Source organism: Thamnophis sirtalis, unplaced genomic scaffold, assembly GCF_051295495.1.
Source record: "Thamnophis sirtalis isolate CommonGarterSnake01/CBP01778 unplaced genomic scaffold, rThaSir2_p1.2 scaffold_5, whole genome shotgun sequence".
Lineage (NCBI taxonomy): Eukaryota > Metazoa > Chordata > Lepidosauria > Squamata > Natricidae > Thamnophis > Thamnophis sirtalis.
The window spans coordinates 119,466,870-119,492,681 of record NW_028261385.1 but is presented as its reverse complement, the minus strand read 5'-3'; the positions used below and the strand labels follow the sequence as shown (position 1 = coordinate 119,492,681).

Sequence of the window (25,812 nt, the reverse complement as noted above, 5' to 3'; positions counted from 1 at the left end):
TTTCTGGACTTACACATTTGTTGTATATACAAAATATATAATTTTTATGAAACGAAAGCAGGTTTTCAGAATTCTATATTAAAGCCATATTTTGTGTGAATTATTCCTTGTTTTTAAGTGAATACTTTTTCCTGTATTTTATAAAGAGTCATGTATAATTAGGTATCAAATATTTGATTCTCATCCTACCTGTGAATTTGAAATTAAGTAAGTTACGCTTCTTAACTATAGAAAGTGCAAAAGTGCAAATGTATTACCCATGTAATAGAATTTTCAGTCCCCTATCACTTTATGAAACCTGATTAGAAAAAAAAATTAATGATAATTAAGGTCAATTATGTGCTTAGAGAAACTAAAAGAAAAATAAAGGCATTTCCTGCTGTATATCATAGAAGCAGTCCTCAACTTATAACCTTTCATTTAGTGACCATTCCAAGTTACAACGGCACTAAGAAAAATGATTTATGACAATTTTTCCCATGGTCATGTGATCAAAATTCAGATGCTTGGCAACTGCCATGTATTTATGATGATTGCAGTATCCCATAGTCATGTGATCATTTTTTCCAACCTTCTGACAAACAAAGTCAATGGGGAAGCCAGATTCACTTTAAAACCATGTTACTAACCTTACAACTGCAGGGATTCTCTTAACAACTGTGGTAAGAAAGATAATAAAATGAGGCAAAACTTATTTAAGTACTGCCTTGCTTAGCAACAGATAATTTGGACTCAGTTGTGATCATAGGTTGAGGACTACCTGTATATCAATAGATCATCAAAGTCTGTTTTCAATGGTTCTCCATTACCATCTTCCCTGGCACAGCACATATCTCTCTCGTGTGCATTAGAAGTTGGCAATCTGTTGTTATTTGCTGATGGTCTTTCTCATATTTACCTAAAATTTGAAATTTTGCTTGGAAATATTTTGCCTCTGATTAGGCAAATTTGAGCCTCATGACAAAATGAGCTCTCCTTGCCCCAGCTCCTGCCAACCTAGCTCATCAAAAGCAAGCAAATGAAAGTAGGTAAATAGGTACCACCGGTGGGAAAATATCAGGGACATGAAAAGTCATACACACACCAGGGCATATGGTGGGCAAAGTGCTATCACTAGGTAATTATTTCAACCCAGAAGCACCTTGGTAGGTACTTCCAATATGGAAGTAGCAGTAAGGTAGTTTTGTTTTGTTTTGTTTTGTTTTGTTGACTAGATGGAATCTGAAGCTTCAACACTTCTGGTTTCCTTCTGTTATTGCAATTTCCAGTTTTATAAACAAATAAACAAAAGCTTTTCCACTAAGGAAACATGAAGGTCCTATAAAAAAGTGATTTCTTATTTGTGTAAAAGGAATGAATAATTAGGTAGGATAAATATTGGTTGCAGACAGATTGGGATTACATGTCCCACATAAATCATAATGTGTTGGCTTGTTTATTTTAGGATTAGCACACTGGGTGAATTGCACCAATTTGGGTTTAATAACCAAATCGTGTTTAAACAAGGAATAATTCAGTATAATGAGTGAACTCAATCAGAATATGCTACATTTGTAAATACATTTTCTACTTTCTATGTAGACATGTTTCCCTTCACATTTGAACCTTTTTGTTTGTATATTCATATGTTTAACCTCTTTTCTCTCTTTTGTCTACTTGTAAATCTTTTTCTTCTGACATTCTCGTCTTGACCCATGACATACTGAAAGCTCACCTGTTTAGTAAAGAATTTCAGCTATGAAGAATGATGGCTGTGGCTTTTATGAAGTAGTTCAGCACTGATTTTTGGATTGCTCATTCTTCAAAGAAAGAAAGATGGCTTGAGGCAGTGATTCTTGGAAGGGGAAAATTTATATTGCAAGACAACTAAGCTATATGAAGCAGAATGTATCATCAATATTTCCTACAACAGAGATATCGCTTTAGAGACATTTCTTTTTAGTAGAAATATTCTGGCATGGGAAACTTCTGAAAGCAGTTCTCTCCTAAAACATAGAGCTAAGAAATTGAAATATGTGTGTATACATGAAGATACACAAATACATATACCAAAGTAATTGGGGAAAGTTGTAGGTTCCAGTTTTATACATTTTAAGGAAAATTTCTTTCATTTTATGTAATTTTCTTTAATATTTATTTGTTTGTGAAACTGGAAATTGTAGTAGCAAAAAGAATAGCATTGAGTCTATTAAGTAGTAATTTAATGCTGATTTTACATCAAGATTTGGCCAACATGCATCCTCACATAACATCATATTTGACTAAGTACATTTCCAAAAACTCCAATTCTTTGTTACATTTGTGTAAAAACAAGGGTTTTCTTTTCATCAACTAGCATATTGTTTTGTTGTTACTATTATTACTGTTACTCACTGTTACCTGTTTTTATTTCTGTCCTCATTTGCAGTGTGACAAATATTCAAGGTATCTAACAAAATTTAGAAACAAAACAAAGGAGTAAAATACAGATAGTGTCAATAAAATAAATCGTAAAATAATATAATTTTAAAAATGCCTGATAAATAAAATGCCTATTTATACATATATTTGAAAAGTATTTTTGTTCAATTATGATATATTCTTGTCAAATGTATTGTTGAATCCTGAAATGAAATTCTAAGGTTAAAAAAAAAAAGACTAGATTTCAAATGTACTGAAATTTCCCAATAAGCATTCAAGGAAATTCTCAGATCTGAAGAAACGGTTGAATGGATATCCTAAAGCTCCTTGAATTAATTCAATTTATAAACAGATACATTACATTTGTGGGGAAGGGAGGGGTGCCAATTTCTCATTTTATAGACTTCCTCAAGTTCAAGTTCCTGCTTTTTGCCATGTCCAACTGTCTGTTACTTTCTTGCCTGATTTTCTTCATAGTTCATTCCCTTTTTCAGTGATTTTTTGCTGGAAGTGATCAATATAAAACTGCTTATCCTATTGAATTATATAGCAAAGGAAAATACTTCTTTCTAAGAGCATCTTATGTTGCATATAAAGATGATATCTTATATGAAACAAAATCAAAAGATAGGACAGCTGAAGAGGTGTAATTCAACAGCTCTCTGTGCTGCTGTCACTGCTAATGATTGAGGTGGACAGGAGGTGTGGATGTGGCTGTGGTCCATAAAGGACGTAGACAGGTGGGAGGCCAAGCTAAGAGGCGGGGAAATGCATCTAGTACAAAAAAGATCATGCAGGCCTTTCCAAGGCATTCCTTTTTGGAATAAATAAGAGAGAGACAAGAAAAGCTGAAACCTGCATTAAGCAGCTTTACCATGGGTGAAAAAGGACCTAAGAATTGTTGCCAGGAACAAAATTCTATATGGATTAAGAGAGAGGAATAGATATATTTAGTCAAAACAATAGAAAATGAAGCTAACACAGATATCTTAGAGGAAGGAAGGAAGGAAGGAAGGAAGGAAGGAAGGAAGGAAGGAAGGAAGGAAGGAAGGAAGGAAGGAAGGAAGGAAGGAAGGAAGGGAGGGAGGAAGAGGAGGAGGAGGAGGAGGAGAAGAAGAAGAAGAAGAAGAAGAAGAAGAAGAAGAAGAAGAAGAAGAAGAAGAAGAAGAAGAAGAAGAAGAAGAAGAAGAAAGTTTTTTGTATTAGTTAAAAACCTAAAGAAAATAAATGATAAGTCTTAAGGCTCCTAGGAGAAATCTTTAAAGGTAGACATCTATTTTGGTCTGATTGTCTACAGAAAAAACTTCTTCACATACTCTTCTACAAACATGGATGATGGAATTATGGGTCCATCAGCATTACAAGAATCAAGAGGAAGATTCCAGTTGATTTATGAGGTATTATCAAGAATGGTTTCATTTAAGCTCTAATTGTTATTTATTTATTTTACATATAATGCCTTCAATATGTCTTATTCTTGTACATAATGAATTAATATAGGACTATTAAGAAAGACTAGCTTTTACCTAAATAGAAAATGAAGAACCAGAGGGAGATGTCACATTGTTAAGACAGCAAATGCAAGCTACCATTAAGAATCACTCAGTAAGGAAAGTTAAATCATTCTGTCTTTCTGATTATAATACTATCTCTAGTATATCGCTTATTCATAACAATAAATATAACACACACTTTTAATGTAAATAGGGCATTTAAAATATATATTATTGTGTAGTTTGTGAGTTTGCACTCCCATACTTTCTGACACATCCATTAGCTTCACTAAGCAAAGTTGCTTGATGTGCTAAAGATACTAGCAATCATGCTTTGCATATTTATTCAGAAGTTAAATCTCACTAAATTCAGTATTATAGGGTTAACTTCTAAATAGATGTGTATTAGATGATGCATTCCATTTTGTCCCCAATATTCAGAGAAGAAACATCTTTGTTTACCTATGATATACATTACCTACAGTCAGTTTTCCAGATGCCCAACAAACTACATTATGTTCTGTTTTATGCCTTAAACATATGCATAATTTTATTTCATCTAAAGCTATCTTGCATTTCAGAAATATTTCAGAAAATTGGTCAGACTCCTAAATAGCACAGCTAGTTAGTGCAGGACTACTTATAATTTAGAGCTTATTAGGCCTGTGTCCTATTACATTAATTTTAGTTGGGGAATTACATGATTACTAGTTGGTTTATCATGGTTGAATAAATTTATGTAAGAATATAACAGTTTTTGAAAACCAAAAGCAAACTTTCTCTTTAAATTTACATTCAAGCATATATTTTATGCCCATACTATTTTCCAGTAAACATTTTAAAGGAGACATCAATTATTTTAATATAATTTATATAGAAAGTAATTCAAGGAATAAAAACATTTCAGGTTTATTCCCAGTACCAGAAATTAAATTATTTCTTAGCTGACACTGAAATTGACCTCTATTTATTTGACTGTTGGATCACCCTATCTTTTGCTTGAGGTTCTTTTCTATTGTAGCTGCATATTGCAATCTGTCATTACACTGGTGTTTTTCAACAGTTCTTGGATAACTGTTAGAGCTGAGGCACAACATAACCCTTTATCAGTGCTACTAAATTGTATGAAGCATGAATTTATATCAGGCGTTTGTTTGAGGAACAGCTGGAAAGTTCTTCAATTTCCTAGCTATCTTTGCTGCACTAGCATTTGGTATTTAAGAACAGTGGAACAGAAATAGAACAAGAAGGGCTTTTCACTGCCAGCATGCCAGGAAGATCCAACCAGTGTACAGTCTACCATAATTCTCATAGAGCAGAAAGGTTACTCAGAGCAACACCAGAAATCCCTTGCTGTTTTTATATACTAAGTAATAGTATATTAAGTGCATTAAATATTAAAAATCAGCTGGGTGACAGAAATAGCAGAAGACACGATCTGCTTGAAAAAATATTTCTTAGCTGATTTTCAGGAAGAACTATGTTACCAATCAAACAAACAAATAAAACCCTTACCTGAGTATATGGGTCTCAGAGAGTATATCTTGTCACTTAGCTATTATCTGCAACAAGTAGTCTATAGTATAGAGTTTCAGGAAAAGCAAATTGAGTACAAATTTGGAGATGCTGGGAGCCAGGAATAATATTGCAGGTTATCTGGCAGCCATACATCACCTTGAAAGACCACCTATTGTAAAATTATATCACTGTGCAATTAAATGCTTCTCCAGGTGGTCAGAAACCTAGCATGTACAGTAAAAATTAATATTTACTGTATAGAGAGATCTTAAAGGCAATTCCCACATCTACATTGACCTTCAGGAGTCAAAAGTGGTGGTATGAGGGTACATCTTTTAAGTTGTTGGATAGTGGTTTAACGTTCTACATTTCTTATAAAGCATCTAGGGCAAGCTCTATATATTTTGCTTTAAAGAGAATTTAGAGATCAGTGTAGGGCCTTAACTAGCACAGATTGAGGAAGCCACATTTCAACCAAATGGATCCAGAAGTTTCACTTGTGAAGTCACTTCATAAACAATTGACTCTTGTAAACTTTATGATGGTACTTGAGGGGCACTCTTGCCAATGCAGCTCCTCTTCCCTTTTCTTCCTTGTTTCATATGTTGTTTACCTTGCCTTTTTTATTGTGATCTTAAGAGCCAAGTAAGTATCATGGGGAAGGAGTTAAAAGGTGTTGGGTACAGCTATGATATCAAGGCCTTTCTCCCATTTTATGTCTGTCACATTTTTATTTTTACCTCCCACTGTGGTTACATCAGAGCAGGGCCTCTTTTAATTGATGTAAGTCATTTGAATGACTATTGTTTGAAAAGCAAGATAAAAATGCAGTAAGTGAATAATTAATACTGTGTGTGTGTGTGTGTGTGTGTGTGTGTGTGTGTGTGTGTGTGTGTGTGTAACTGCCTGATATGTAATACAGCCCAGGTTCGATTCCCAGTAAGGGTATGGCTAGTTGATGAGAGCTAAATAGCTTGAAATAGATCTATAGTAGTCTCCCTTTATTTATTTATCAGCACAAATGCAACACACACACACACACACACACACACACACACACGTGTGTGTGTGTAACATATAAGTAACATATATATACATACATACACACACATATATATATATATATATATATATATATATATATATATATATATATATATATATATATATATATATATATATATATATATATATATAACTTATCAAACAACCAGAACGTTTTCCAGCTGACAAGCAATAAAAAAAATATAGGAAATGTTTGATTGCAATTGCTTAGTACTTAAATGGTCACCCATTTAAAAGGAGTAAGAAACAGCTGCATCTATCAGTCTCCCATTGTATATTACATGCCAGGAATGGACAGATGTGTCACTCTAGTCCAGAGATGATTGGGTTACTGTCACTAGATCAGGCTTATTCATTATATAATCACCCCTATTTATAGATGAGAATTTAACTTTGGCATTAATAACTTCTTCAATCTGTCCCCTTTAATTTGTTTTTTATGTGTTTATTTTTAATAAGAAAAAAAGAGGAGTTAATTTTATTTTCCATTGGCCTTGCTGTTATATTATTCACCTTTTGGCAAAATCTTCTCTTTTCATTTATATTGTTCCCTGCTCTACTAATAATCAGAATGACTTCAACGCCTAAATCCTATAACAGTGTTTTTCAGCTTTGTCTTGGCAACTTTGAGATTCTGTGACTGTCAACTTCCAGAATTCCCCCAGCCAGTGTGGTTGAAAAACAATATGCTATACCAGTGGACTGATAAAGTTGATAGAATAATTCATACAACTACAGTTATTACTCCTCTGCTTTGCCAGTTTGAGTTCATACCTAGCTGCAAATGTTTAGACAGAGATGTGATCTGTCCTTGTGTGATATATTCAGTCTCAATGCTTGGAAGAGCGTTCTCTGAGTTTATTTCAACACTTTTAGAAAATGAGACAATATGTTGTGGTGGTAAGGACACAACCTTGAAATGATCTTGAATTACTTCGTTCCACATAATTTTTCTGTTTTCCCCTACGCTGGAGGGACGGGGGCTTCTTAATAGTGGGAGTCAGAAAAGTAAAATATTGACTAATCTTGGTGAATGAACTATAGCTACTATTGCTGGGAGTGCTGTTTGCCAATTAGAGTTTGCAGAAGAGTTTGCTTTTTTTCTTCTTTTACAGAACTACCTGCAAGTGGGAGAGAATCAGGAGCCCTGATGGGCATCCTAGGAAAGGCCTCTGGTCACATGTTGACCATAAGTGGGTCAAAACTATAACTCCAAAGTGGCTACACTGCTCCCTTTCTCTCTTTCTGATTGCTAAGCAGCCTTTGTTTGGGATGGCCTGAAGTTATTAGGCCTTTTAAAAATATATTGTATATTTCTCTTCCAAGAAGGATCATACTTCAGTTTTTTAGGCTCCGAAGTCCACAGTGAAAGGTCCCATGTACTGTTTCATTTGAAGTAATGAAATATGTTGGCCTGGTATTTATCTACCCTGTTTTATCTGCCCTTCCTTATTTCTGACTCTGACTTCTGAAGGAAGAACAGTTTGCTTAGCCCTTAGAGCTAAACCCTTGCAGAGTTAGGCATAATTGTATTCTTTTTCCTATGTCCAAAATAGGATATTGCCTAAGGTCATAACTTCAGCTCTCTCTGAAGATCATCCTTCACTTCCAGATCATGTCAACAATTCACCTCCTTCTAACCTTATCTCTACACCATGATTACACCCGGTGGCATATTGGGCTGAAATTATTCATAATGCTAAGAGACTTCTTAATCATGTTTTGATTCTTTCTTTTAAGGAAAATGTAGGTAGCACTTCCATAACGCTGATTCCTCATGTCCAATTATAGTTGGTTGTCCTATTGAAAGCTACATGCAAATTTGTAACTGACTTTCCATAGATAGGGGATTTTTCAGCCTACCTACCTACCTATTTACCTTCCTTCCTTCCATCCATCCATCCATCCATCCATCCATCTATCCATCCATCTTTGTAATAGCTATGATCCAGTCACATAGTAATTGTTCCTAGTGCTGCTTGGATTTATTATTTAATCATAAAAAATCAGTATGAAAAACTAAAGGAAATGTAGCCATTTGTTTCTGTTCGTTAAGCATTGCTATTCATATTTCTTAAGTATTTCTATTTCTTTATAGATGTGGCACATGATCTATCAGGCATAGCTGAATGGGACAGAAACTAATTCTATAAAAAAAAGATAAATTTATTGTTAGAAACCACTTTAAGTGCTTAAAGATACAAATTTAATATTTAAAAATAATTTTGAGACAATTTTAAATAAAAGTTTAAATTATGTAAAAGTGGATCACCTAATTTTATAAGGTTACTTTTCACGTATATATTACTAAATTTGACAAAAAAAGTACAAAAAGTTGTATGCATTTTTCCCAATACATTTTATATCCTTAATCTAAGCTATTTTTTTTAAAAAAGTAATGTATGTTTTCTTTAACACTTTAATGCATTGTTCTCTCAATATTCATATTTTTGTATGCAGTTTTTGAATTTCAGTCCACATTACAAAATGATTAAAAAGTGTGGATTTCATTGGACAAATAATACATTCTGTTTCACGTAGACTGCAGGAAGTGAGAAGTGAATTTTATAGAGCTTTACTTTAATACTTATTGGAAGATTACTCCAATCTATTCTTTAGAAGCCATATATGGCAGTTGATCATTTAAAATCACATTCAGTTCTATCATCATTTAACGATGGGAGGCAGGGCTACAGATGAGTTGAAAATATTTGAATCGTATTTTTAGTTGTATTTGATATGTGTAGAATTTGCAGATCAGATTATATAGGTATGCACCAAAGTTAGCCAACTGTTCTGAAACTAAGGAAATATAATTATCATATTCTGAAAAACTGAGATCTTGTTAGAAACATTGCTTTTTTTCTTCTCCCTCTTTTTTTTCCAGAAAGAAAAAAATGAATGATGGCTTCAGAAAAGATGGAGACAAAAAATGGAAGGGTTACAACTGAAAAAATACAATCTGAATCTCCAACAAAATTCTATGTTTGAAAATGCAAAGTGATTGCACATTAATACCCTTCTCTAGAAGCATCCTTTTAGTGAGCTTTCTAATCATTAATCTTTTCTCCTGACAGAAGTGGAATTTTTTTTTTGAGACAACACGCTTCTTTATAATCTCATATGAATTGAATTACTATGGAATGTAAGGAAGTGTGTGGTTTCAGAAGGATGAATCTGCACTTTGAGGAATCCTTGTCTGCTTATGTACATACCTGTGTTTCTTTCTCATAATATGGAGGCAAGAGTGAAAGAGAAAGACATAGACAGAGAAATCAATTATGCAACAATTAAGGTTTTGTCCTGATTTCAGAAATGTGAATAATTTTTGGCTTATTGGAACGTATGCAAACAGACTGCAGTTGTCACTAAATAAACTTCTCCAATATATTTTTAAGTATTATTATGTATTTTAATTAGCAGGGTATGCTTTAATCAATTTCTTTCTCATTAAATGGCAAATATAAACAATAGTTTTTGTACCTTTGGCAAAAGAGAGAGAAATAATGAGTGGAGATGGTAACAAATAATGTCTTTGTGTAGTTTAGAAAGGGAAAAAAATACATCTAGCAAACAGAAATTGAGGTTATACATAAAAAAATCCAAAATATCAAATAAATTGCTTGAGTATTTATGAAATTGAAATTGAGTAAAAAGACTCAGAATGAGGTCAGAACATGATGAAGTGTTACACAACTTTTGTGACTTTAATTATGTCAGGATTTTTGATAGCAACACATCCTAGGGCTATAACAATCAGGAACTATAACATATAAGAATATGATATTCCCCTCTGTGTCTGGTTATTTAAGTTCTTTTTTTTATATTTGCTGCTCTAGACAAGTTTTGTTATTTGCAATCTTCTAACACAATAATGCAGGATTTAAATCTGAAATTGATCACTTAATGCCAATATGAAAAAACCCTATACTGATTTTGCTCATTTAATATTTTTGATTAATTTTAGGTTGCTATAGAAAATAGAGGATACGTCATAAAAGTCCCATCATGCATAATCATGCCTACATCATAGAAATCCATAAATGGCTTAAGCGATTTACAGAAAGTTGACCAAAAATACTTTTAAATTTCACCCAGCTCGTGATGAGCCTCATACATTCATTGCTTGTGGGTTCCATATAGGCTAGAAAATGCTTCTTTTGTTGCGGTTACAAAGTTGCCACGCGCCAAGGAGTTGAACAGCCCCTGGCAGCTGTCAGTCAGGTACAGCTGGAATAGCTTTGCAAAAATCAGTGTTTGAATGACAGCTGGCAGGTGATTCCAGTTGACAACAATGTTTTCTTCAAGTAGGAGGGAAAACCCATTTCTTTCAAAGGGGAAGATAAGTACTCCTACACGTAGTAGTATTGGGTTATGTTTCTGAATCCTGAATCCTGCCAAATCTTGTCATTTTTGTAAAATTAAACTCAGATTATGATTATTTAGCCCAGCTGCCAAAACAGAGAGCTTTTCAACTTGAAGTTCACATGAGAGTTTTCGTGTCAGCCTGTAGCATTTGTATGCTGTCTACTTGTTTTTCTGAGGGTCCGGTAATGACCTCATATGTATTAGCATGTGTATATATACATTAGAAGAAAAGCATTGCTCTGGCTGGTCAAAAGGAACCAAGGCCGTCTCTCCTGGAGGTTTGGTCCCCTTCAACCAGCTATAGCACTGCTAACCTTATTCAATGCTATACCACAACATACATTCAGCTGATTCAAATTTAGATTTTCCACTTCTGAAATCTCCAGGAAGTTCTGCCCAAAGCTTTCTATGTTAAACTGTTGTGAAGCAAAAGGAAGATACAGATCCTTAAAACTCATACATACTAACTGTGTGATTCTTTAGCACAGTGTTTCTCAACCTTGGCAACTTTAAGTCCTATGGACTTCAACTCCCAGAATCCCCCAGCCAGCTGTGCTGACTGGGGGATTCTGGGAGTTGAAGTCCACAGGACTTAAAGTCACCAAAGTTGAGAAACACTGCTTTAGCAGGACTGTTAAATGATCTGCCACAAAGTTAGTTGGCTGTTGCTGAGGAGAGCTCAGTCTCCCATTAAAGTGGCAAATTCTATCTTTTACAAAAGAGACAAATATAATGTTAATTAAGTCAGTACAATTATTACAGTGCTCTGGGGAAACAGATCAAGGTAAATATTTCAAATGTTTCAAATAACAGGGGAGTACTGAAAACACTTGATTGTATTTCCTAGTCTATTCAGTTCCTTTAGTTCAATAGTTCAATTCAAACAGTGACGTGCAGTCAGGGGAGACAGGGGAGGCAGAGCCTCACCACTGTCATCATGAAAAGAAAAGAAAATGTAAAGGGAAAAAGGCTGAGGTAGTTGCTGCCAGAGTCACAGTGGATACGCTGCTTAGTGATTAACTGTTTAAAAAAGCCTCTAAAAAGTGCCCTCTACAGGAGGAGGCAAGAGAACCACATACCTCATTTAGTCTGACTTTATGATCACTCGAGCAGAGTTAAACAAAGGTTAAAAGCAGAAAAATTCCTTATGTAGATGAGGCACATGGTTCTCTTGCCTCTTCCTGTAGAGGCCGTTTTTTTAGACAGTTCAGCAGAGTCATCCATTGGGGACTCTGGCAGCAGCTAGCCCAGGCTGACCTCAGCAGCTCTTGCCTTTTCCCTTTTACATTTTTACATTTTCATGATGGCAGGCAAGAGCAGAGTTGAAATCCTCTGTGAAACAGCTGGAAAAGGTATGTGGGTCAGAGGGAGGGGGAGGAATTCAAAATTAATGTAATTTGTAAGTAATTGTAAGTAATTTGTGTGTGTGTGTGCGTGTGTTTGTTTCTTCACTCAAACAAACTCTCTCTCAATTTGAGAGAGAGTTTGTTTGAGAGTGAAGAGAGGGAAGGGGGGTAGGACAGGCAGAGAGGGCAGCCCGCCAGCTTTCTTTATCTGTGTCTATGGCAGCCCGCCAGCAGAAGTGGGTCTTTTGCCCACCTCTGCTGGCAGGCTGCCACTTTCTTTTGCTCAGAGGTGGGCAGTTCAGGCGAGATGATGGACTGGCGCTTTCTTTCTTTTGCCCAGAGGCGGCGGACATAGAGGCGGACAAAAGAAAGCGAGTTGGCGGGTTGGCGCTTTGTTTTACCCACCTGAGAAGGCCTGAGCATTCTCTCCTCTCCCCCAACACCCCACTGTCTAAAGCGCTTTCTTTCGCCCGCCTGTCAGAGTTCAGGCGGGCGAAAGAAAGAAAGAAAGCACAGTGGGATGTCGGGGGAGAAGACTGCCTCACCAGCCATAAACCTCACGGCACGTCACTGAATTCAAATGTACTTTGAATAGTCCCATTCAAACCATGAATCCATAAATTCTAAAGACAGGTTTAGAATATTGTTTGATATTCCAAATATTATTTAAAAAATTAAATTATTGTTCAGAAATTCTTGAACAATATGTGACTATACTACAAATCTGCAACATTTCACATACAGTACATACTTTAGAATTATTTTCCTCAAATGTAGTAGGATTATTGTTGAGTAAACATATGTCAATCTCAAATTAATCTAAGTGACCATCAGCTGGTAGCTCCCATATGAATCGCAATGTAGCAGTAAACATCATCTTCATGGATGTTTGGAAAATGTGAAAGATCTGGTCCTTGTTATTGTTTTTTATTATCTTCAAATACTGAAATTGGGGCCAATATTATTCTGTATGTACAACTCACATATTGGTTATTCCACCTGTCTAAAGCCAACTCAAGTACAATAAGATAATTAAGGTGAGATCATCATTTTAATTTTCATGTATGCAATTTTTACAATTATTAAATTAAAAGTGATGTAATACATGCATAAGCTCTATTAGAAAGGGTTGAATACTTTTATTTAATGCAACTCATTTTCATAAGGTTCCCTGGTCAAATTTTAAAAAATCTCTTCATAGTCTAAGTTGGTTCCATATTATCTGGAAGATCCATAGAAAACAATTTATCATGAATGAGGTCTCTTCTATACTCAAAAACTCTTCTATATTCTTCTATACTTCTATATTTAAAAACAACCAGTGAAGATATTGTCACTGGTTGTTTTTAAGCTTCTTGTACATTTCTGTGCAAAACCTCAACAACAATGAATTCTGTATTTAACAAAAGATTCCAGTCTGTTTCATATTACAATTTATTGCATATGACTACATCTTTGTGTTTTATTTTTATTATTAACTTTTGAAGAATACAGATATGAAATTGAATAAGCAAGCATTCTTTTTTTAACTTCAGAATTTCCATATTGTTTTCTTTCTTTCATTTTTATTTATTTTAAATGGCATTGTGTTTTCTCTTTTATTAATATTTTCAGCCAACATTTTAAATGCGAAGATCTTAAACATTTTTGAAGGGTAAATTTACATTTATATACAAGTTTTTCTAGCAACTGATTGTTAGTTTATCTTGTTTTTTTAATCAACAAAATTGTTGGCACTTCTATTCATTATCTGTTATCATTCAGTATCATCCATTTCTTATCATAACCCTAACCCTAACCCTAACCTCTAGTAATGAATATATTAAAAAACAGACCTAAGACAGGAAAGACTGATGCTGCAACTTTCAGATTAACTTTAAACTGTGTAGGAGGAAAAATACAGTGAGATGAATGAATTTGCCACTTAATTTCCTAAAATGCATTTAGGAGGAAATCCTTTTAATATAGATGTTTTAAATATATATTGGCTGCATTCCAACATACTTTTCCATATATGTTCTCACTGTTTAAAAGGCACATATGTAATTCTAGATTATTTTCCTCAATAAAAAATTGAACATGTATAGTGTTTTTGACTTGTTTGTTTAATTAGATTTTCTTTACCTAGTTTTAGGACTTGTGTGGGAAACACAATACATTTTAGAAAATTGAATGCAAACATATTGAAAATTCAAAAGGGTTCACAAATTTTTAAGCACCACTGTTGTGGATAAGGAGAGAGAGAGAGAGAGGGAGGGAGAGAGAGAGAGATTGAATTAAGATCTTCCACTGGGCAAGATCAATTGAGAAAGTTGCATATTCTATAGAATATCCTCCTATACAATAAGGATTTCATGTTTTCAGATTTGATCGTTTGTCCTATTCCATTTTGTTTATTTGAACTTGAAAGCATCATAAAATGTTAAACAACATACAGTCTCTTTCACTGAGTAGTGTTTTATTTAAAGTAACATGAAACCAAAACATTTCATAAGGTGGGATATCTTATGAGGATATCTGCAGGTGGCTAAAAGGAAACCACCTTCTTCTGATAAAAGCTTTTCCATTGGCTCTTGTACTCAGAAATCTATGTGTAAATTAGATTCTATGCTTCAATTCATGTTTGCATATTTAATGCAACTCATGTAAAGATGACTTTATGTCAGGATTATCTAATTCCATGCTAGAATTCCTGAATCTCTTTCTTTCACACATACATACAGTACACACCAGAGGTGGGTTCCTACCAGTTCTCACCTATTCGGTAGAACCGGTTCGTCAAATCTACCAAACCGGTTAGAAGAGGTTCCACCAGCAGGCCACATGTACAGAAGAGGTTCCAAAAAATTTTGAAACCCACCACTGCCACACACACACAAACACACAGAGACAGACAGACAGACAGACAGACAGACAGACAGACAGACTGACACAGAGAGAGAGAGAGAAAGAGAAAGGAAGAAAGAAAGAAAGAAAGAAAGAAAGAAAGAAAGAAAAAAGAAAAAAGAAAAAAGAAAAAAGAAAAAAGAAAGAAAAAGAGTGAGAGATGAAAGAAAAAAAGAGAAAAGGGACAGAGAGACAAAAGGAAGGAAAAAGAGAGAGAGAGAGAGAGAGAGAGAAAACACATGGCTGGCAAGCCACTCCCACCAAGTCACATGGCCGGCAAGCCACTCCCACAAAGGAGGCCACACCCACAGAGTAGGTTCCAAAAATTTTTGAAACCCACCACTGGTACACACATTAGGAGACCCTTGCAACATTTGAACATGCCAATAAAGCCAAATTTTTAATAAAATCATAGCACTCCTGATAAATCACCGGTATAAAATGTTTCCATAAATATCAGATGAAATATTCTCAAGCAGGACTGTTGGGTGTACTTTGTCACTCTACATTGATTCTTAACCATCCAAGAAGTAGAGCACTGAATGAATTGGATTCACCCTTTTCTGATGGGAATACTGATAGCTCATGATGATCTCGTCAACCTCCCACCATACCAAAGAATATAAGTAGCCACACAGTCAGTTTTCAAATGGTTTGTAGGGATTGGAGAAGAAGCGTGGGCTGCTTGGAAGTTCTCACAGTCAAAGTGCTCTAACAGCAAAGTCACATTTGTTTGGAACACAATATTAGGCATTCATTTTAATACAGAAGTAACATTTTCTGACAGTAAAATTGGAGTTTGAAAAAGCAAGCTAGAAAAAGTATTGGTGCTTTTGAACTTTGGTGTTAGGAAGAATAGCTGAGAATAGCTTGGGCAACTAAGAAAATGAACAAATGGATCTTCAAAGAAATCAATACAGAATTCTCCCTCGAGGCCCAAAGGACCAGATTCAAATTATCACACTTTGAACACATTGTGTGTGAAGGCAAAGTCTCTGGAGAAGGATCTAATGTAGGGAAAGGTGGAAGGAAAGAGGAGAAGATTATCAATAGCATGATGGATGGACTCAGTTACAAGGGCATTTGCACCATTTGAAGTTCTGAAGGACCAGGTTGGGAACAGATATTCCTGGAGAAAAATCACTCAATGGCATAAAATCCATCCATCCATCAATCAAAGCTGAAGGCCAATCGGACTTCCATTCTTGACATTAGTGAGACTAAAAGAGGTGAGTGAAGCATGCTGCTCACATTCAGTAGTTTGGTCCTTTGTAATATGACATCTCCCTAGTGAAATGAAGGTTCAGATATATTTTTCCCAGGCTTTAAAGGTTATGTGTATATAATAAGAATCTTAATAATAATCCTAGCCATTTGAATATAAGTGACTCTCACATACCCTTTGCGGCAATTACTATGAATTCCATATGCCTTTCTTCAGGGGAGAGAGATTTGTTTTTAAGAGAGAATAGAAGACAGATTATCAAAATGTATCCAATGCGCACATACTGCCTCACCACTAAGAGAATCAACAATGGGAACAATTCAGTGGTGGGTTTCAAAAATTTTTAGAACCTCTTCTGTAGGTGTGGTCTGCTTTGTGGGAGTGGTTTGCCGGCCATGTTACTGGGTGGGAGTGGCTTGCCAGCCATGTGACTGGGTGGGCGTGGCCAACTTGTAAAATGTGGTGAAACTCACTTAACACCCTCTTGCTTAGCAACCAAAATGTTGGCTCAGAAACTCTGGCATTTGAGGCACGCAAGTCTTAAAGCTATCAAGTTACAAGACCCTTGCACCCCTAATCCTTAAAAAAAAAACCAGGGGTGTTCAAACTTGACAGCTTTAAGACTTGTGGACTTCAACTCCCAGAATTCCTCCTCCAGTCATGTTGGCTCAGGAACTCTGGCATTGAAGTGTGCAAATCTTAAAACTGTGAAGTTACAAGACCGTTGCACCCCTAACACTTTAGAAAAAAAAAACAGGGGTGTTCAAACCTGATAGCTTTAAGACTTGTGGACTTCAACTCCCAGAATTCCTCCTCTCGCTCTTCATCTTGATGATGTGCGGACGGGCAGGGGGAGGGAGCTGGAACTGGTTCTAAACAGCACTGTAGATTTGTGGAACCTAGAACTGGCAGGAACCTACCCCTGGAACAATTCTAATTTGATGTGAAGGTAGCCTACACAGAAGACCCATGTGAAACTTTCCAAGTACTGGGAAATAAGGCAAGGGAAGTATCCTGGAGTGAAATTCACAGCACTTTGCACAGAGGAAAGAAATAATGTAAATACCTGTGCATGGCAGGGAGGTTTGGAGCTATCTTCTGGCCCCTCTAACAATGCTTGGTTATTAGCAGAGATGAATAGTCACCCAAAGATATTGTTGTGTCAGTGGCCCTCCTGCTCTCAACTGTATCCAAAAGTGGTTTTAATGGATGTGAAATTTAAGTCAGGCTGACCAACATTTCAATCTCAATACATGAGCAAATACATGTAGGAGAGGTAGAAGATCAAGTGGGTCCTTATTCCAAGTATTAGTGGATAGAATAAAACACACAAAGCCACAGTGCACCACATTGAAGCTCTCAGTTAGTGTTCACTTAGTTCAGGAAATATTCTTGGAAAAAACTCAAGGACTGTCTGTGATTTTAAACTTACATAAATCAAATGAAATGAGTCTTCATTCCACAAAATCAATAGAATGAAAAGATGATAAGATACCAAGAAACAGATTAAATGCAAGGTGGTTTTTTGGGGGGAGGGTGGGCTACTACATATCTGTAATCCCAGTGCAAACTGGAAGATATAATCCAAAGAATATCAAAATGAAGTTTTAGACTAATCAAAATAAATATATCCCAAAAAATGAGACAAGAAAGAAAGATTCAGGGTAAGATCATAGGATTCTTAGGAAACTGAACCAGCATGGCAATTGAATCCATTACTTTGTTTGAGCAGAAGATTAACATGATCAAGGTCACCAACTGCTCCCAGCCCCGCTGAGCTTTGGAAAGGAATGAACCTTTGTTCCAGGACAGAGTTTGCCATGTTTGAGCTCTGCTTTCCATGCTACTCTTCAGTAGCTCTTTTTTTTTCCCTTCAAAAAGATTGTAACGGGTAGGTGAGTCACATTTTCACCCATATTAAGACATGTGTCTGCTCTGATTTAGCCTATCACATGGACTCAGAGCACCTTTTTCTAAATACCAGATAGTTGTGTCTCACAATGATGTTCATGTCAAAGGAAACAAAATGGATATTTGGGAAAACCAATGACTACGTGGACAATTAAATATATCAACCTTTTTATTTACTACATAAATTACTGAATAAATACTGATAAACTACAAAATTTTATCCAACAATGTTTCTGCAAATTCATAAATATGGTATTATAAATACATATTATAAATAGAGACAAAAGCAAATTTCTTCTTTGCTCCTCCTCGAGTTTTAAATATCATATGTATTGCAATTTTCAGGACATCCACAGAGATCCACAAGACAACAGGCTATGAATCATAGAAAATTAGTAAAGAGCAAGACTTCAATGAAGTGGCCGGATAGTGAACATCTGAACTCTGTGCCCCCCCTACCCGCCCCACCCCCAATTAAAGAAAATGACCATTTGGTACATTCCCAGAACATTTAAACACATTTTGAAACACTGTAAGAGCTCTAAATAAAATTACAAAGAAGGCTACTTTCTTTGACCTTCAGGGTTACCAATTTCTTTCCAATTAGCCAACTAAATGTTGTATCACCCTGATTACTTCAGCCGATAGAGTACCACCTTTCAGCTATATTAGAAAACCTTTTTCTGATAAGCATTGGAAGTAGAAAAGACACAGGTGCATCCAACAGTGATCACTTGTTTCTCTAACCAATAGCTTTGCTTGCAGCCAATAAGTTTGCGCTTCAGAACCAAGATCTCCTGCTGAATAGGAACAGAGTTCATAGCATAGTTTAGATTCTTCCCCATGGAATCCAGGCAAAAGGTGTAACGGCAGCTGGCTTCAGAAATTGTGTGTGGGAATCTGTTAGGATCTTCCTTAACACTGTAAATTAACACACAAAAGACAGATAAAGTTGTAGTTCACATGACAGCAAATACGTTTCTTCATCAAAATTCATGAAGAATTTGGAACCCTGAATGTTAATCAGCACCCATTAGGGGAGAAAAATAGACTAAGGAGGAATCTTAATTTTGTCTCCTAGGGGACAGGATCATGTCACCCAGATTTCCTTAATCATATCATAAAATATGAACATAAACATTCATGGTGAATGTTTCTCAAAATTTTCTAGTTCTCTTCCCCCATATTTTGGTTATGGTCCTGAACCCCCCCACCCAAAAAAACCCCAGAAAAGACTGTTGGGTCTCCTTAACAATTACTACCACATTGCTTTTTATTCAGAAATCATATCTGATATTTATAGCATCCTATTGTTGATAAAAGAGATTGGTTGAATCTGTGGCTTAGTGTTATCTCTACTGTCAGCTAGAATTTATCAATGAGTCAATTCCCTATGTGGCCCTATCCTGAAGAAAGGCCATTCTCATCTCATATAATAGATTTAAGAAAGGAACCATAAAGAAAATTCTCCTAGATTGCTTTTATAGTAATGAATGTAAGTGCAAAGACTGGAATTGACCATCTAACTAAAAATCATATTCACAAAGCCATGTTATATTCTTGCAGAATAATAAGTGTGATCACTAAGAATCTAACAAATTGATGAACAATTCAAGTTACATTTGCCTATCCAATTATGAATTGTCCAGTGTATTTTTTCCAGAAAATGTGTATAGCTTTTAGGTTTGCCAACCTCATAAGATCTTGCAACTTTTAGAAGTTCTCATATCCCAGAATTTTTGAAGCACTCAAAAAGCATTGAGGGATTGTCACTGCCATAATGTATTGCAGCTAATATAGTTTAACAGTAAAAGAGTGAATAGTACCTGTAATCCCATGGAGAGAGAGATTTGTTTTTAACATCATGAGGCATCCTGGTCATTGATTCTGCATGAGCAAGAGATATGCGCACCTTCACTGTCTCTGGGAATTCGGTATCTTCTTTGATTCCTGGCTGAGTTGGGCAATTGTCAGTCATTCTTCCCCTCCGTTTGTTATTAGTTGTATTAGTGTTTCCTCCATGGGCTAAATTCCCCACTGCAAGTACCAGTACCAGCAGAACAACCTGTAAAAGAATCAATGGATATATCAGACATAGGTAAGAGTAAAGTATCATCTCTTGTGCAAAAAATGTCCATCCTTGGTAGCTTGCGTTATTTTAATATTAGAGTTTACAACTCAAGCATTACGATAATTGGTGGGAAGCAGTAATTAATTTGCAAATTCAAAGGCACCACTGCTCAGGATTAACTGAAATGCTGAACTGCATTAAGAATTGTTTAAGACAGCCAGTGCGGTATTGTGGTTAAAGTGTACAATTAAAAGTGTGGAAACCAAATGATCAATGATTAAGTGACAAAAAGAAAATCAAGTACAGCTCATCTTTCAGATTATCAGAAATGTCTGAGATGAGTATAGTTATATAGAAAAAAACAACTTTTTTCCAATAACCAATAGTTTTCATTTTTGTTATCAAATAGATTGGAGGAATTTTGTTTATGATAAAAGATTATAATAACTATAACATGAGCATGAAAAAAATTATTTCAAAAATTACAAAGACAGAACAAGTATGTAAATCAAATGTTAGATATCTGGAGATAAAAATACATAGATAAAAGAATAGTTTTTAACAGCAATAAATAGTGCACTCACCAATAAGGGCAATCTTTTGGATGTCATAATGACTCTTCGTGTTGTTATTATCTTGACTTGCTAGATGCTCTAACAGTGAGATTAGTAGGTCAAACTGTGTTCATGAATGCAATAGCATCTCCTTTTATATATCTCAGACATGATTTTTCCACTGTAATGCAGATAAAGATTTCCCACTTGTGGTTCTGGGCAATTGTGGCTTTTTTTTTTCTTTTAACTATTTCCTTGTAGTTACACACACACACACACACACATATACCATCAAGGGGATGTGAAGGGGAATCCACAGGGTTTCTAGACCAAATGATTTGTTTGAATAAAATATAGACGTTATGCTTAGATAATAGCATGTTTTGTGAGTTCACCTGATCAGCTTTCAGGAATATGATTGACAGTATGCTATATATTCAATGATTATAGCCTATTGTTTAAAAACGCCATTTAGAAAGCTAATACACATTCATAATCTGGGCAATAAAAAAAAATCATAGCCAATTTGGTCTAATGGCTAAGGCAGTAGGATAGAAAGTAAAACATCATGATTTCAAGTCCTGCTTTAGCCAGTGACTTTGGCCCCGTTAGTCTCTCTTTGTCTTTTTAAGCTTCCTTATTTGTTTTTTCTTAAAGATGATATTAGCACGTTCAGCATGGACTCCATGTCTCCTTTAAAGTTCAAGAAACCATGGTGGGGTTTACTTTAGCCAACACTATTTTGTTGTTAGCCAATACTAGCCTCTTCAGAAACTGAATAATGGGGATTATATTCTGGAAATCCTTACACTTGCAAGTATTAGACTTGCAAATATTAGAGAGCCGAGGTGGCGCAGTGGTTAAATGCAGCACTGCAGGCTACTTCAGCTGACTACAGTTCTGCAGTTCGGCTGTTCAAATCTCACCGGCTCAGGGTTGACTCAGCCTTCCATCCTTCCAAGGTGGGTAAAATGAGGACCCGGATTGTTGTTGGGGGCAATATGCTGACTCTGTAAACCGCTTAGAGAGGGCTGAAAGCCCTATGAAGCGGTATATAAGTCTAACTGCTATTGCTATTGCTATTAAGGAAGATACAAATTTGACCTGGAAAGAGGTTGACATAATCCATAATTTTCCCAGTTGTGGAATTTTATCTAGGATCAATGTTTTCTATTGTTTACCTCTCATATCTAATTAATGTATCTTATAGTTTGATTTGTTGCTTTATGATGGATCACATATACCAAAAAAGACTGAGAGATTGGGCTAAAGTTTATTACCTAATATAAGGATATATCCCTTTTAATAAATGCTTTTTGCTTTGCCTGGCATACTCATGAATTGCGCTGTCTAGATGGATGAAAAAGTCATAGTGTTTTCTCTCCCAAATCCAGGAACAGTTCTTCCAGCCCCATGCCTGAGTTTTAGAGGCAACACTGGTATAAAATATGGAGAGTGACTGAGATTGAGAAAGGCATTTGTGTTGTTCTGCCAAGGAAACGAATCCTTCCCCATGATGTGCATGTAACCATCAAAATGTTAGTGATGAATGAGAATAAATAATTAAGTGGTAACAGAAATGGGCTCACACTGATTTTCTTCTCCAAAGAATAATCTGGACATCACTAGCATACATAAGAATAAGGCCAGATTCCTCCTCAGGTAGCAACAACTGATTACCTTATCAGGGCTTGAGAGCTGGTTGTATTCTGACTTCCCAAGAGCATGAAACAAACTCCTTGTCTCTTTTATTAATTTTCTGTGAATTCTGCTCATTCACAGCCAGAAAAATCTTTCAAAGGAGGATTTACCATCACAGACCTTATCTGGCCGGGAGAACTGACTGGCCGATATCTGCAGAAATTGACAAGGAGTCTCAGAAAGTCATGAATCAATTAGCAAACTAATTGTCTCCTGCAAACTCCACTCCCCTTTCGTTCCTCTTTTTTTTCCTCTGGGAGGGGCCCTTCCTCACCTGGCCTTATTTCCAAGTTGCCCCTGTTCTTTAGTTGTTCATCTGGCAACTCTGTGCATGTGCACACTGGGAACAGGCTCCAGCTGTTCATCTGCTCACTGACGTCTGACTCTGAAGGCAGCTGATCGCTGACATAGGGCTCTGGCCCCTCTCTGCCTCCAACATAGACCCTCATCAGAGCCATCCCCAGACTCCAGGACTGGCTCATGTTCCTCCCCAACCTCCTCACTATCCAAATCTGCTGCCAGCTCCGCTGATGGCTGGCAGACCAAAACATGTTGATGCTTAGATGGGGAAGATCCAGGGTTGCAGGTTACACTGTGAAGTCAAAAGAAGAAAATCCCAGAAGAAGCCAATGGTAAACCACTATCACACTGTTGCAAAAAAAAAAAAACTTTCCAAGAAGCCCCCGGGGATTGAAGGAGGCTTTATCTCATTATAGATTTTGGATACAACATTTTCTCTAAATGGTTGTTTTAGAATGCTGTTGAGAGATAAATCATTTTTCTCACTCTACCCTTAAAGACTTTTTATGTAGTAAACACTTGTCTGTAAGCTAAATAACCGTAATGTTCAGGAAGGGGACCGAATGACAGAGTGACCTATTTTCATTTTTTTTTAACTGAATGACAGACAATGGTGAGTGTCATCAATTTGTTGTAATGGCAGGTAGTGCATCAAATGGAAAGTATTATGACAGGTAGGCCGGTTGAGTTGCCTGTGAAACTTTCCCCCGCACTTTCCCTGGGCTGTGATTGAGAGCAAGTTCAGCGCAAGCCATTCAGCAGAACAAATCTTTCCCATCCTATTGCTGATGTCAGTTTGATTCATTGCAAATGTAGGGGAGAGGGAGGTCAGACCTAATTTGGGTGTACAGTGGGGGAAATGAAATAGCAGCCCAGCAAGATGAGCTCTGTGCCCGTGTTACAGTTACCGCCAGAATGGTATTATTCATGAGTCCTCTTTTGCATGAATCCCAGTTATGCTCTTTATAGTTTTACTTATTTCCTTCAGAAATGAGGTGACCTAACTGTACTTAACTGAAATACCAAGCAGAATATAATGTCAGCAGCTCGTAAACATGATTTGCTTTAGCATATTTAAGTTACACTAATTTTTAATTTTTGTTTGGGCTGCTGCTCTTTCAGTCTGACACCTTTGTTCATTTGTCTGGGTTATTGCACAAATCATTTTCCCTGATTTGTCTTCTTAACTACCCGAGAGCATTTAGTTATTACCTTTATAGTCACTGACCTGCTCAAAAAACAAAAAGAAAACATGTTGTAAGACAGCAAGTAGAAAACGCAGTAAAACCTAATAATTCAATAATTAATTCAATAATTAAAACTGGCATAGTTAAAGTACGCCTATTTTAATAAAGTCCTTCCCAAGGATCTGCAATAGGCAGATGTTGTTCTTGCTTGAGGGTATTAGAAGTATCGTTGCACGATGTAAGGTATTTCCAAGTAAAGCTGCCTTTTGCCAGTTGACTTATGGTGATTCTGTCAATGCCAATGATATTCAAGTGGTGCTCCAGTTGTTTTGAGATTACACCTAAGGCACCTATTACTATTCCTGCCAAGGTGGCGCAGTGGTTAAATGCAGCACTGCAGGCTACTGCTAGATCAGCAGTTCAGCGGTTCAAATCTCACCGGCTCAGGGTTGACTCAGCCTTCCATCCTTCCGAGGTGGGTAAAATGAGGACCCAGATTGTTGGGGGCAATATGCTGACTCTCTGTAAACTGCTTAGAGAGGGCTGAAAGCCCTATGAAGCGGTATATAAGTCTACTGCTATTGCTATTGCTATTGTTACTGCCTTTGCTTTCTTTTGATGCAGTCATTCTACTTCTATTTACAGGCCTTTGCATTTTGTGATATTTCTCCAGTTCTTCTGCTGTCTCCAGATACTATCCAGACTTGTTTGTTTTTCTTATCAACAATTGTTGATTATGGGTTACTTTTTTAGTTTTGATTACTATTATTACTGTAAAACTTCTGATCGATTAAATTATTTGTAGCTGGTACAAATATTTAGAGATGAAAAAATCTATTTGAAAATCATTTTAGGCAATTGACACAATGCTAATCAATGCTGTAATAATTATTAAAAATGGAATTTATGTTCCTTTGCAAAAAGACCATTTTGTTTGCTTTCCTTATAACTTGCAAAAGTATTAAGTTACATCGTTTTACTGGTGCTTTCAGTTTCAATGGATTTGTCAGAAAGTGAAAACATGCTAGTCAAGCTCATAAAATATAAAGCCTCAAGTAGTGTTTATGTACATCAGGGGTGGGAAACTATGGCCCTTTTATGACTGGTGGACTCCAACTCCCAGAATTCCTGAGCCAGCATGGCTGGTTCAAGAATTTTAGCAGTTGAAGTCCACAAATCACAAAAAATCACAGTTCCCCACCTCTGATGTAAATGAATGATGGTTGCCACAAAGACCACAACATTGCCATGTTAATCCTGCTCTGATCATACTTAGACTACAGTAATACGGTCCCTGGTAACTCTAGAACCTTTGGATTTTTCAAATGTCCTCCTCAGGTTGGGGTTAGATTCAAAGTAGAATTCCCCAAAGACTCTTGTTGTAATTGGTGCCTTTTAGCTAGTTTATGAAGAACAGAGGTGACCAAGTTGGTTGAAAGTAACTAAAATATCTACAGTAAGCAAAAGGATCTGAATAAAAAGACAAATCCACCAGATAAGCATGCTGACGAAGGAAGTATCTCCAAAAAGTTCCAGAGTGTTTTCTCTAGAACCTTAATTCAGACACATCAGAAAGAAAGATATTTACTCCATTTTATTTCAGAGTCATTTAATTGAACAGATGAGAGGGAGACAGTCATGGAAGAAAAATATTGAAGAGGTAATTGAAAGTTATGCCAAGAAATCCTACTGACAAAGAAGGGCTACAGACTATAATTCTCTCTTCTACTCATCTTGCAGCTAACCTTCCCTACTTTCCTACCATATTTTCTATTAGTAAAGAACAG

At 36.1% G+C, this 25,812-nt stretch overlaps 1 protein-coding gene across 1 annotated transcript; it reads right to left on the bottom strand.

Moving 5' to 3' along the window:
• Window positions 1–18,880: 18,880 nt before the first annotated feature.
• Window positions 18,881–20,894, bottom strand: LOC106539220 (interleukin-17F-like). Its single transcript, XM_014053964.2, has 3 exons — window positions 20,868–20,894; window positions 20,039–20,277; window positions 18,881–19,133 (listed from the first exon to the last, which is right to left on the bottom strand). The coding sequence occupies exons 1-3, from the start codon at window positions 20,892–20,894 to the stop codon at window positions 18,881–18,883; spliced, it is 519 nt and encodes a 172-aa protein (XP_013909439.2).
• Window positions 20,895–25,812: the final 4,918 nt, after the last annotated feature.

Coding starts and splice junctions, on each gene's coding strand:
- LOC106539220 (XM_014053964.2), bottom strand. CDS start 20,894: ATGACATCCAAAAGATTGCCCTTATTG. Junction 20,278..20,867: donor CCAAAAGATTGCCCTTATTG/GTGAGTGCACTA, acceptor ATTCTTTTACAG/GTTGTTCTGCTGGTACTGGT. Junction 19,134..20,038: donor CTCTCTCCATGGGATTACAG/GTACTATTCACT, acceptor GTTAATTTACAG/TGTTAAGGAAGATCCTAACA.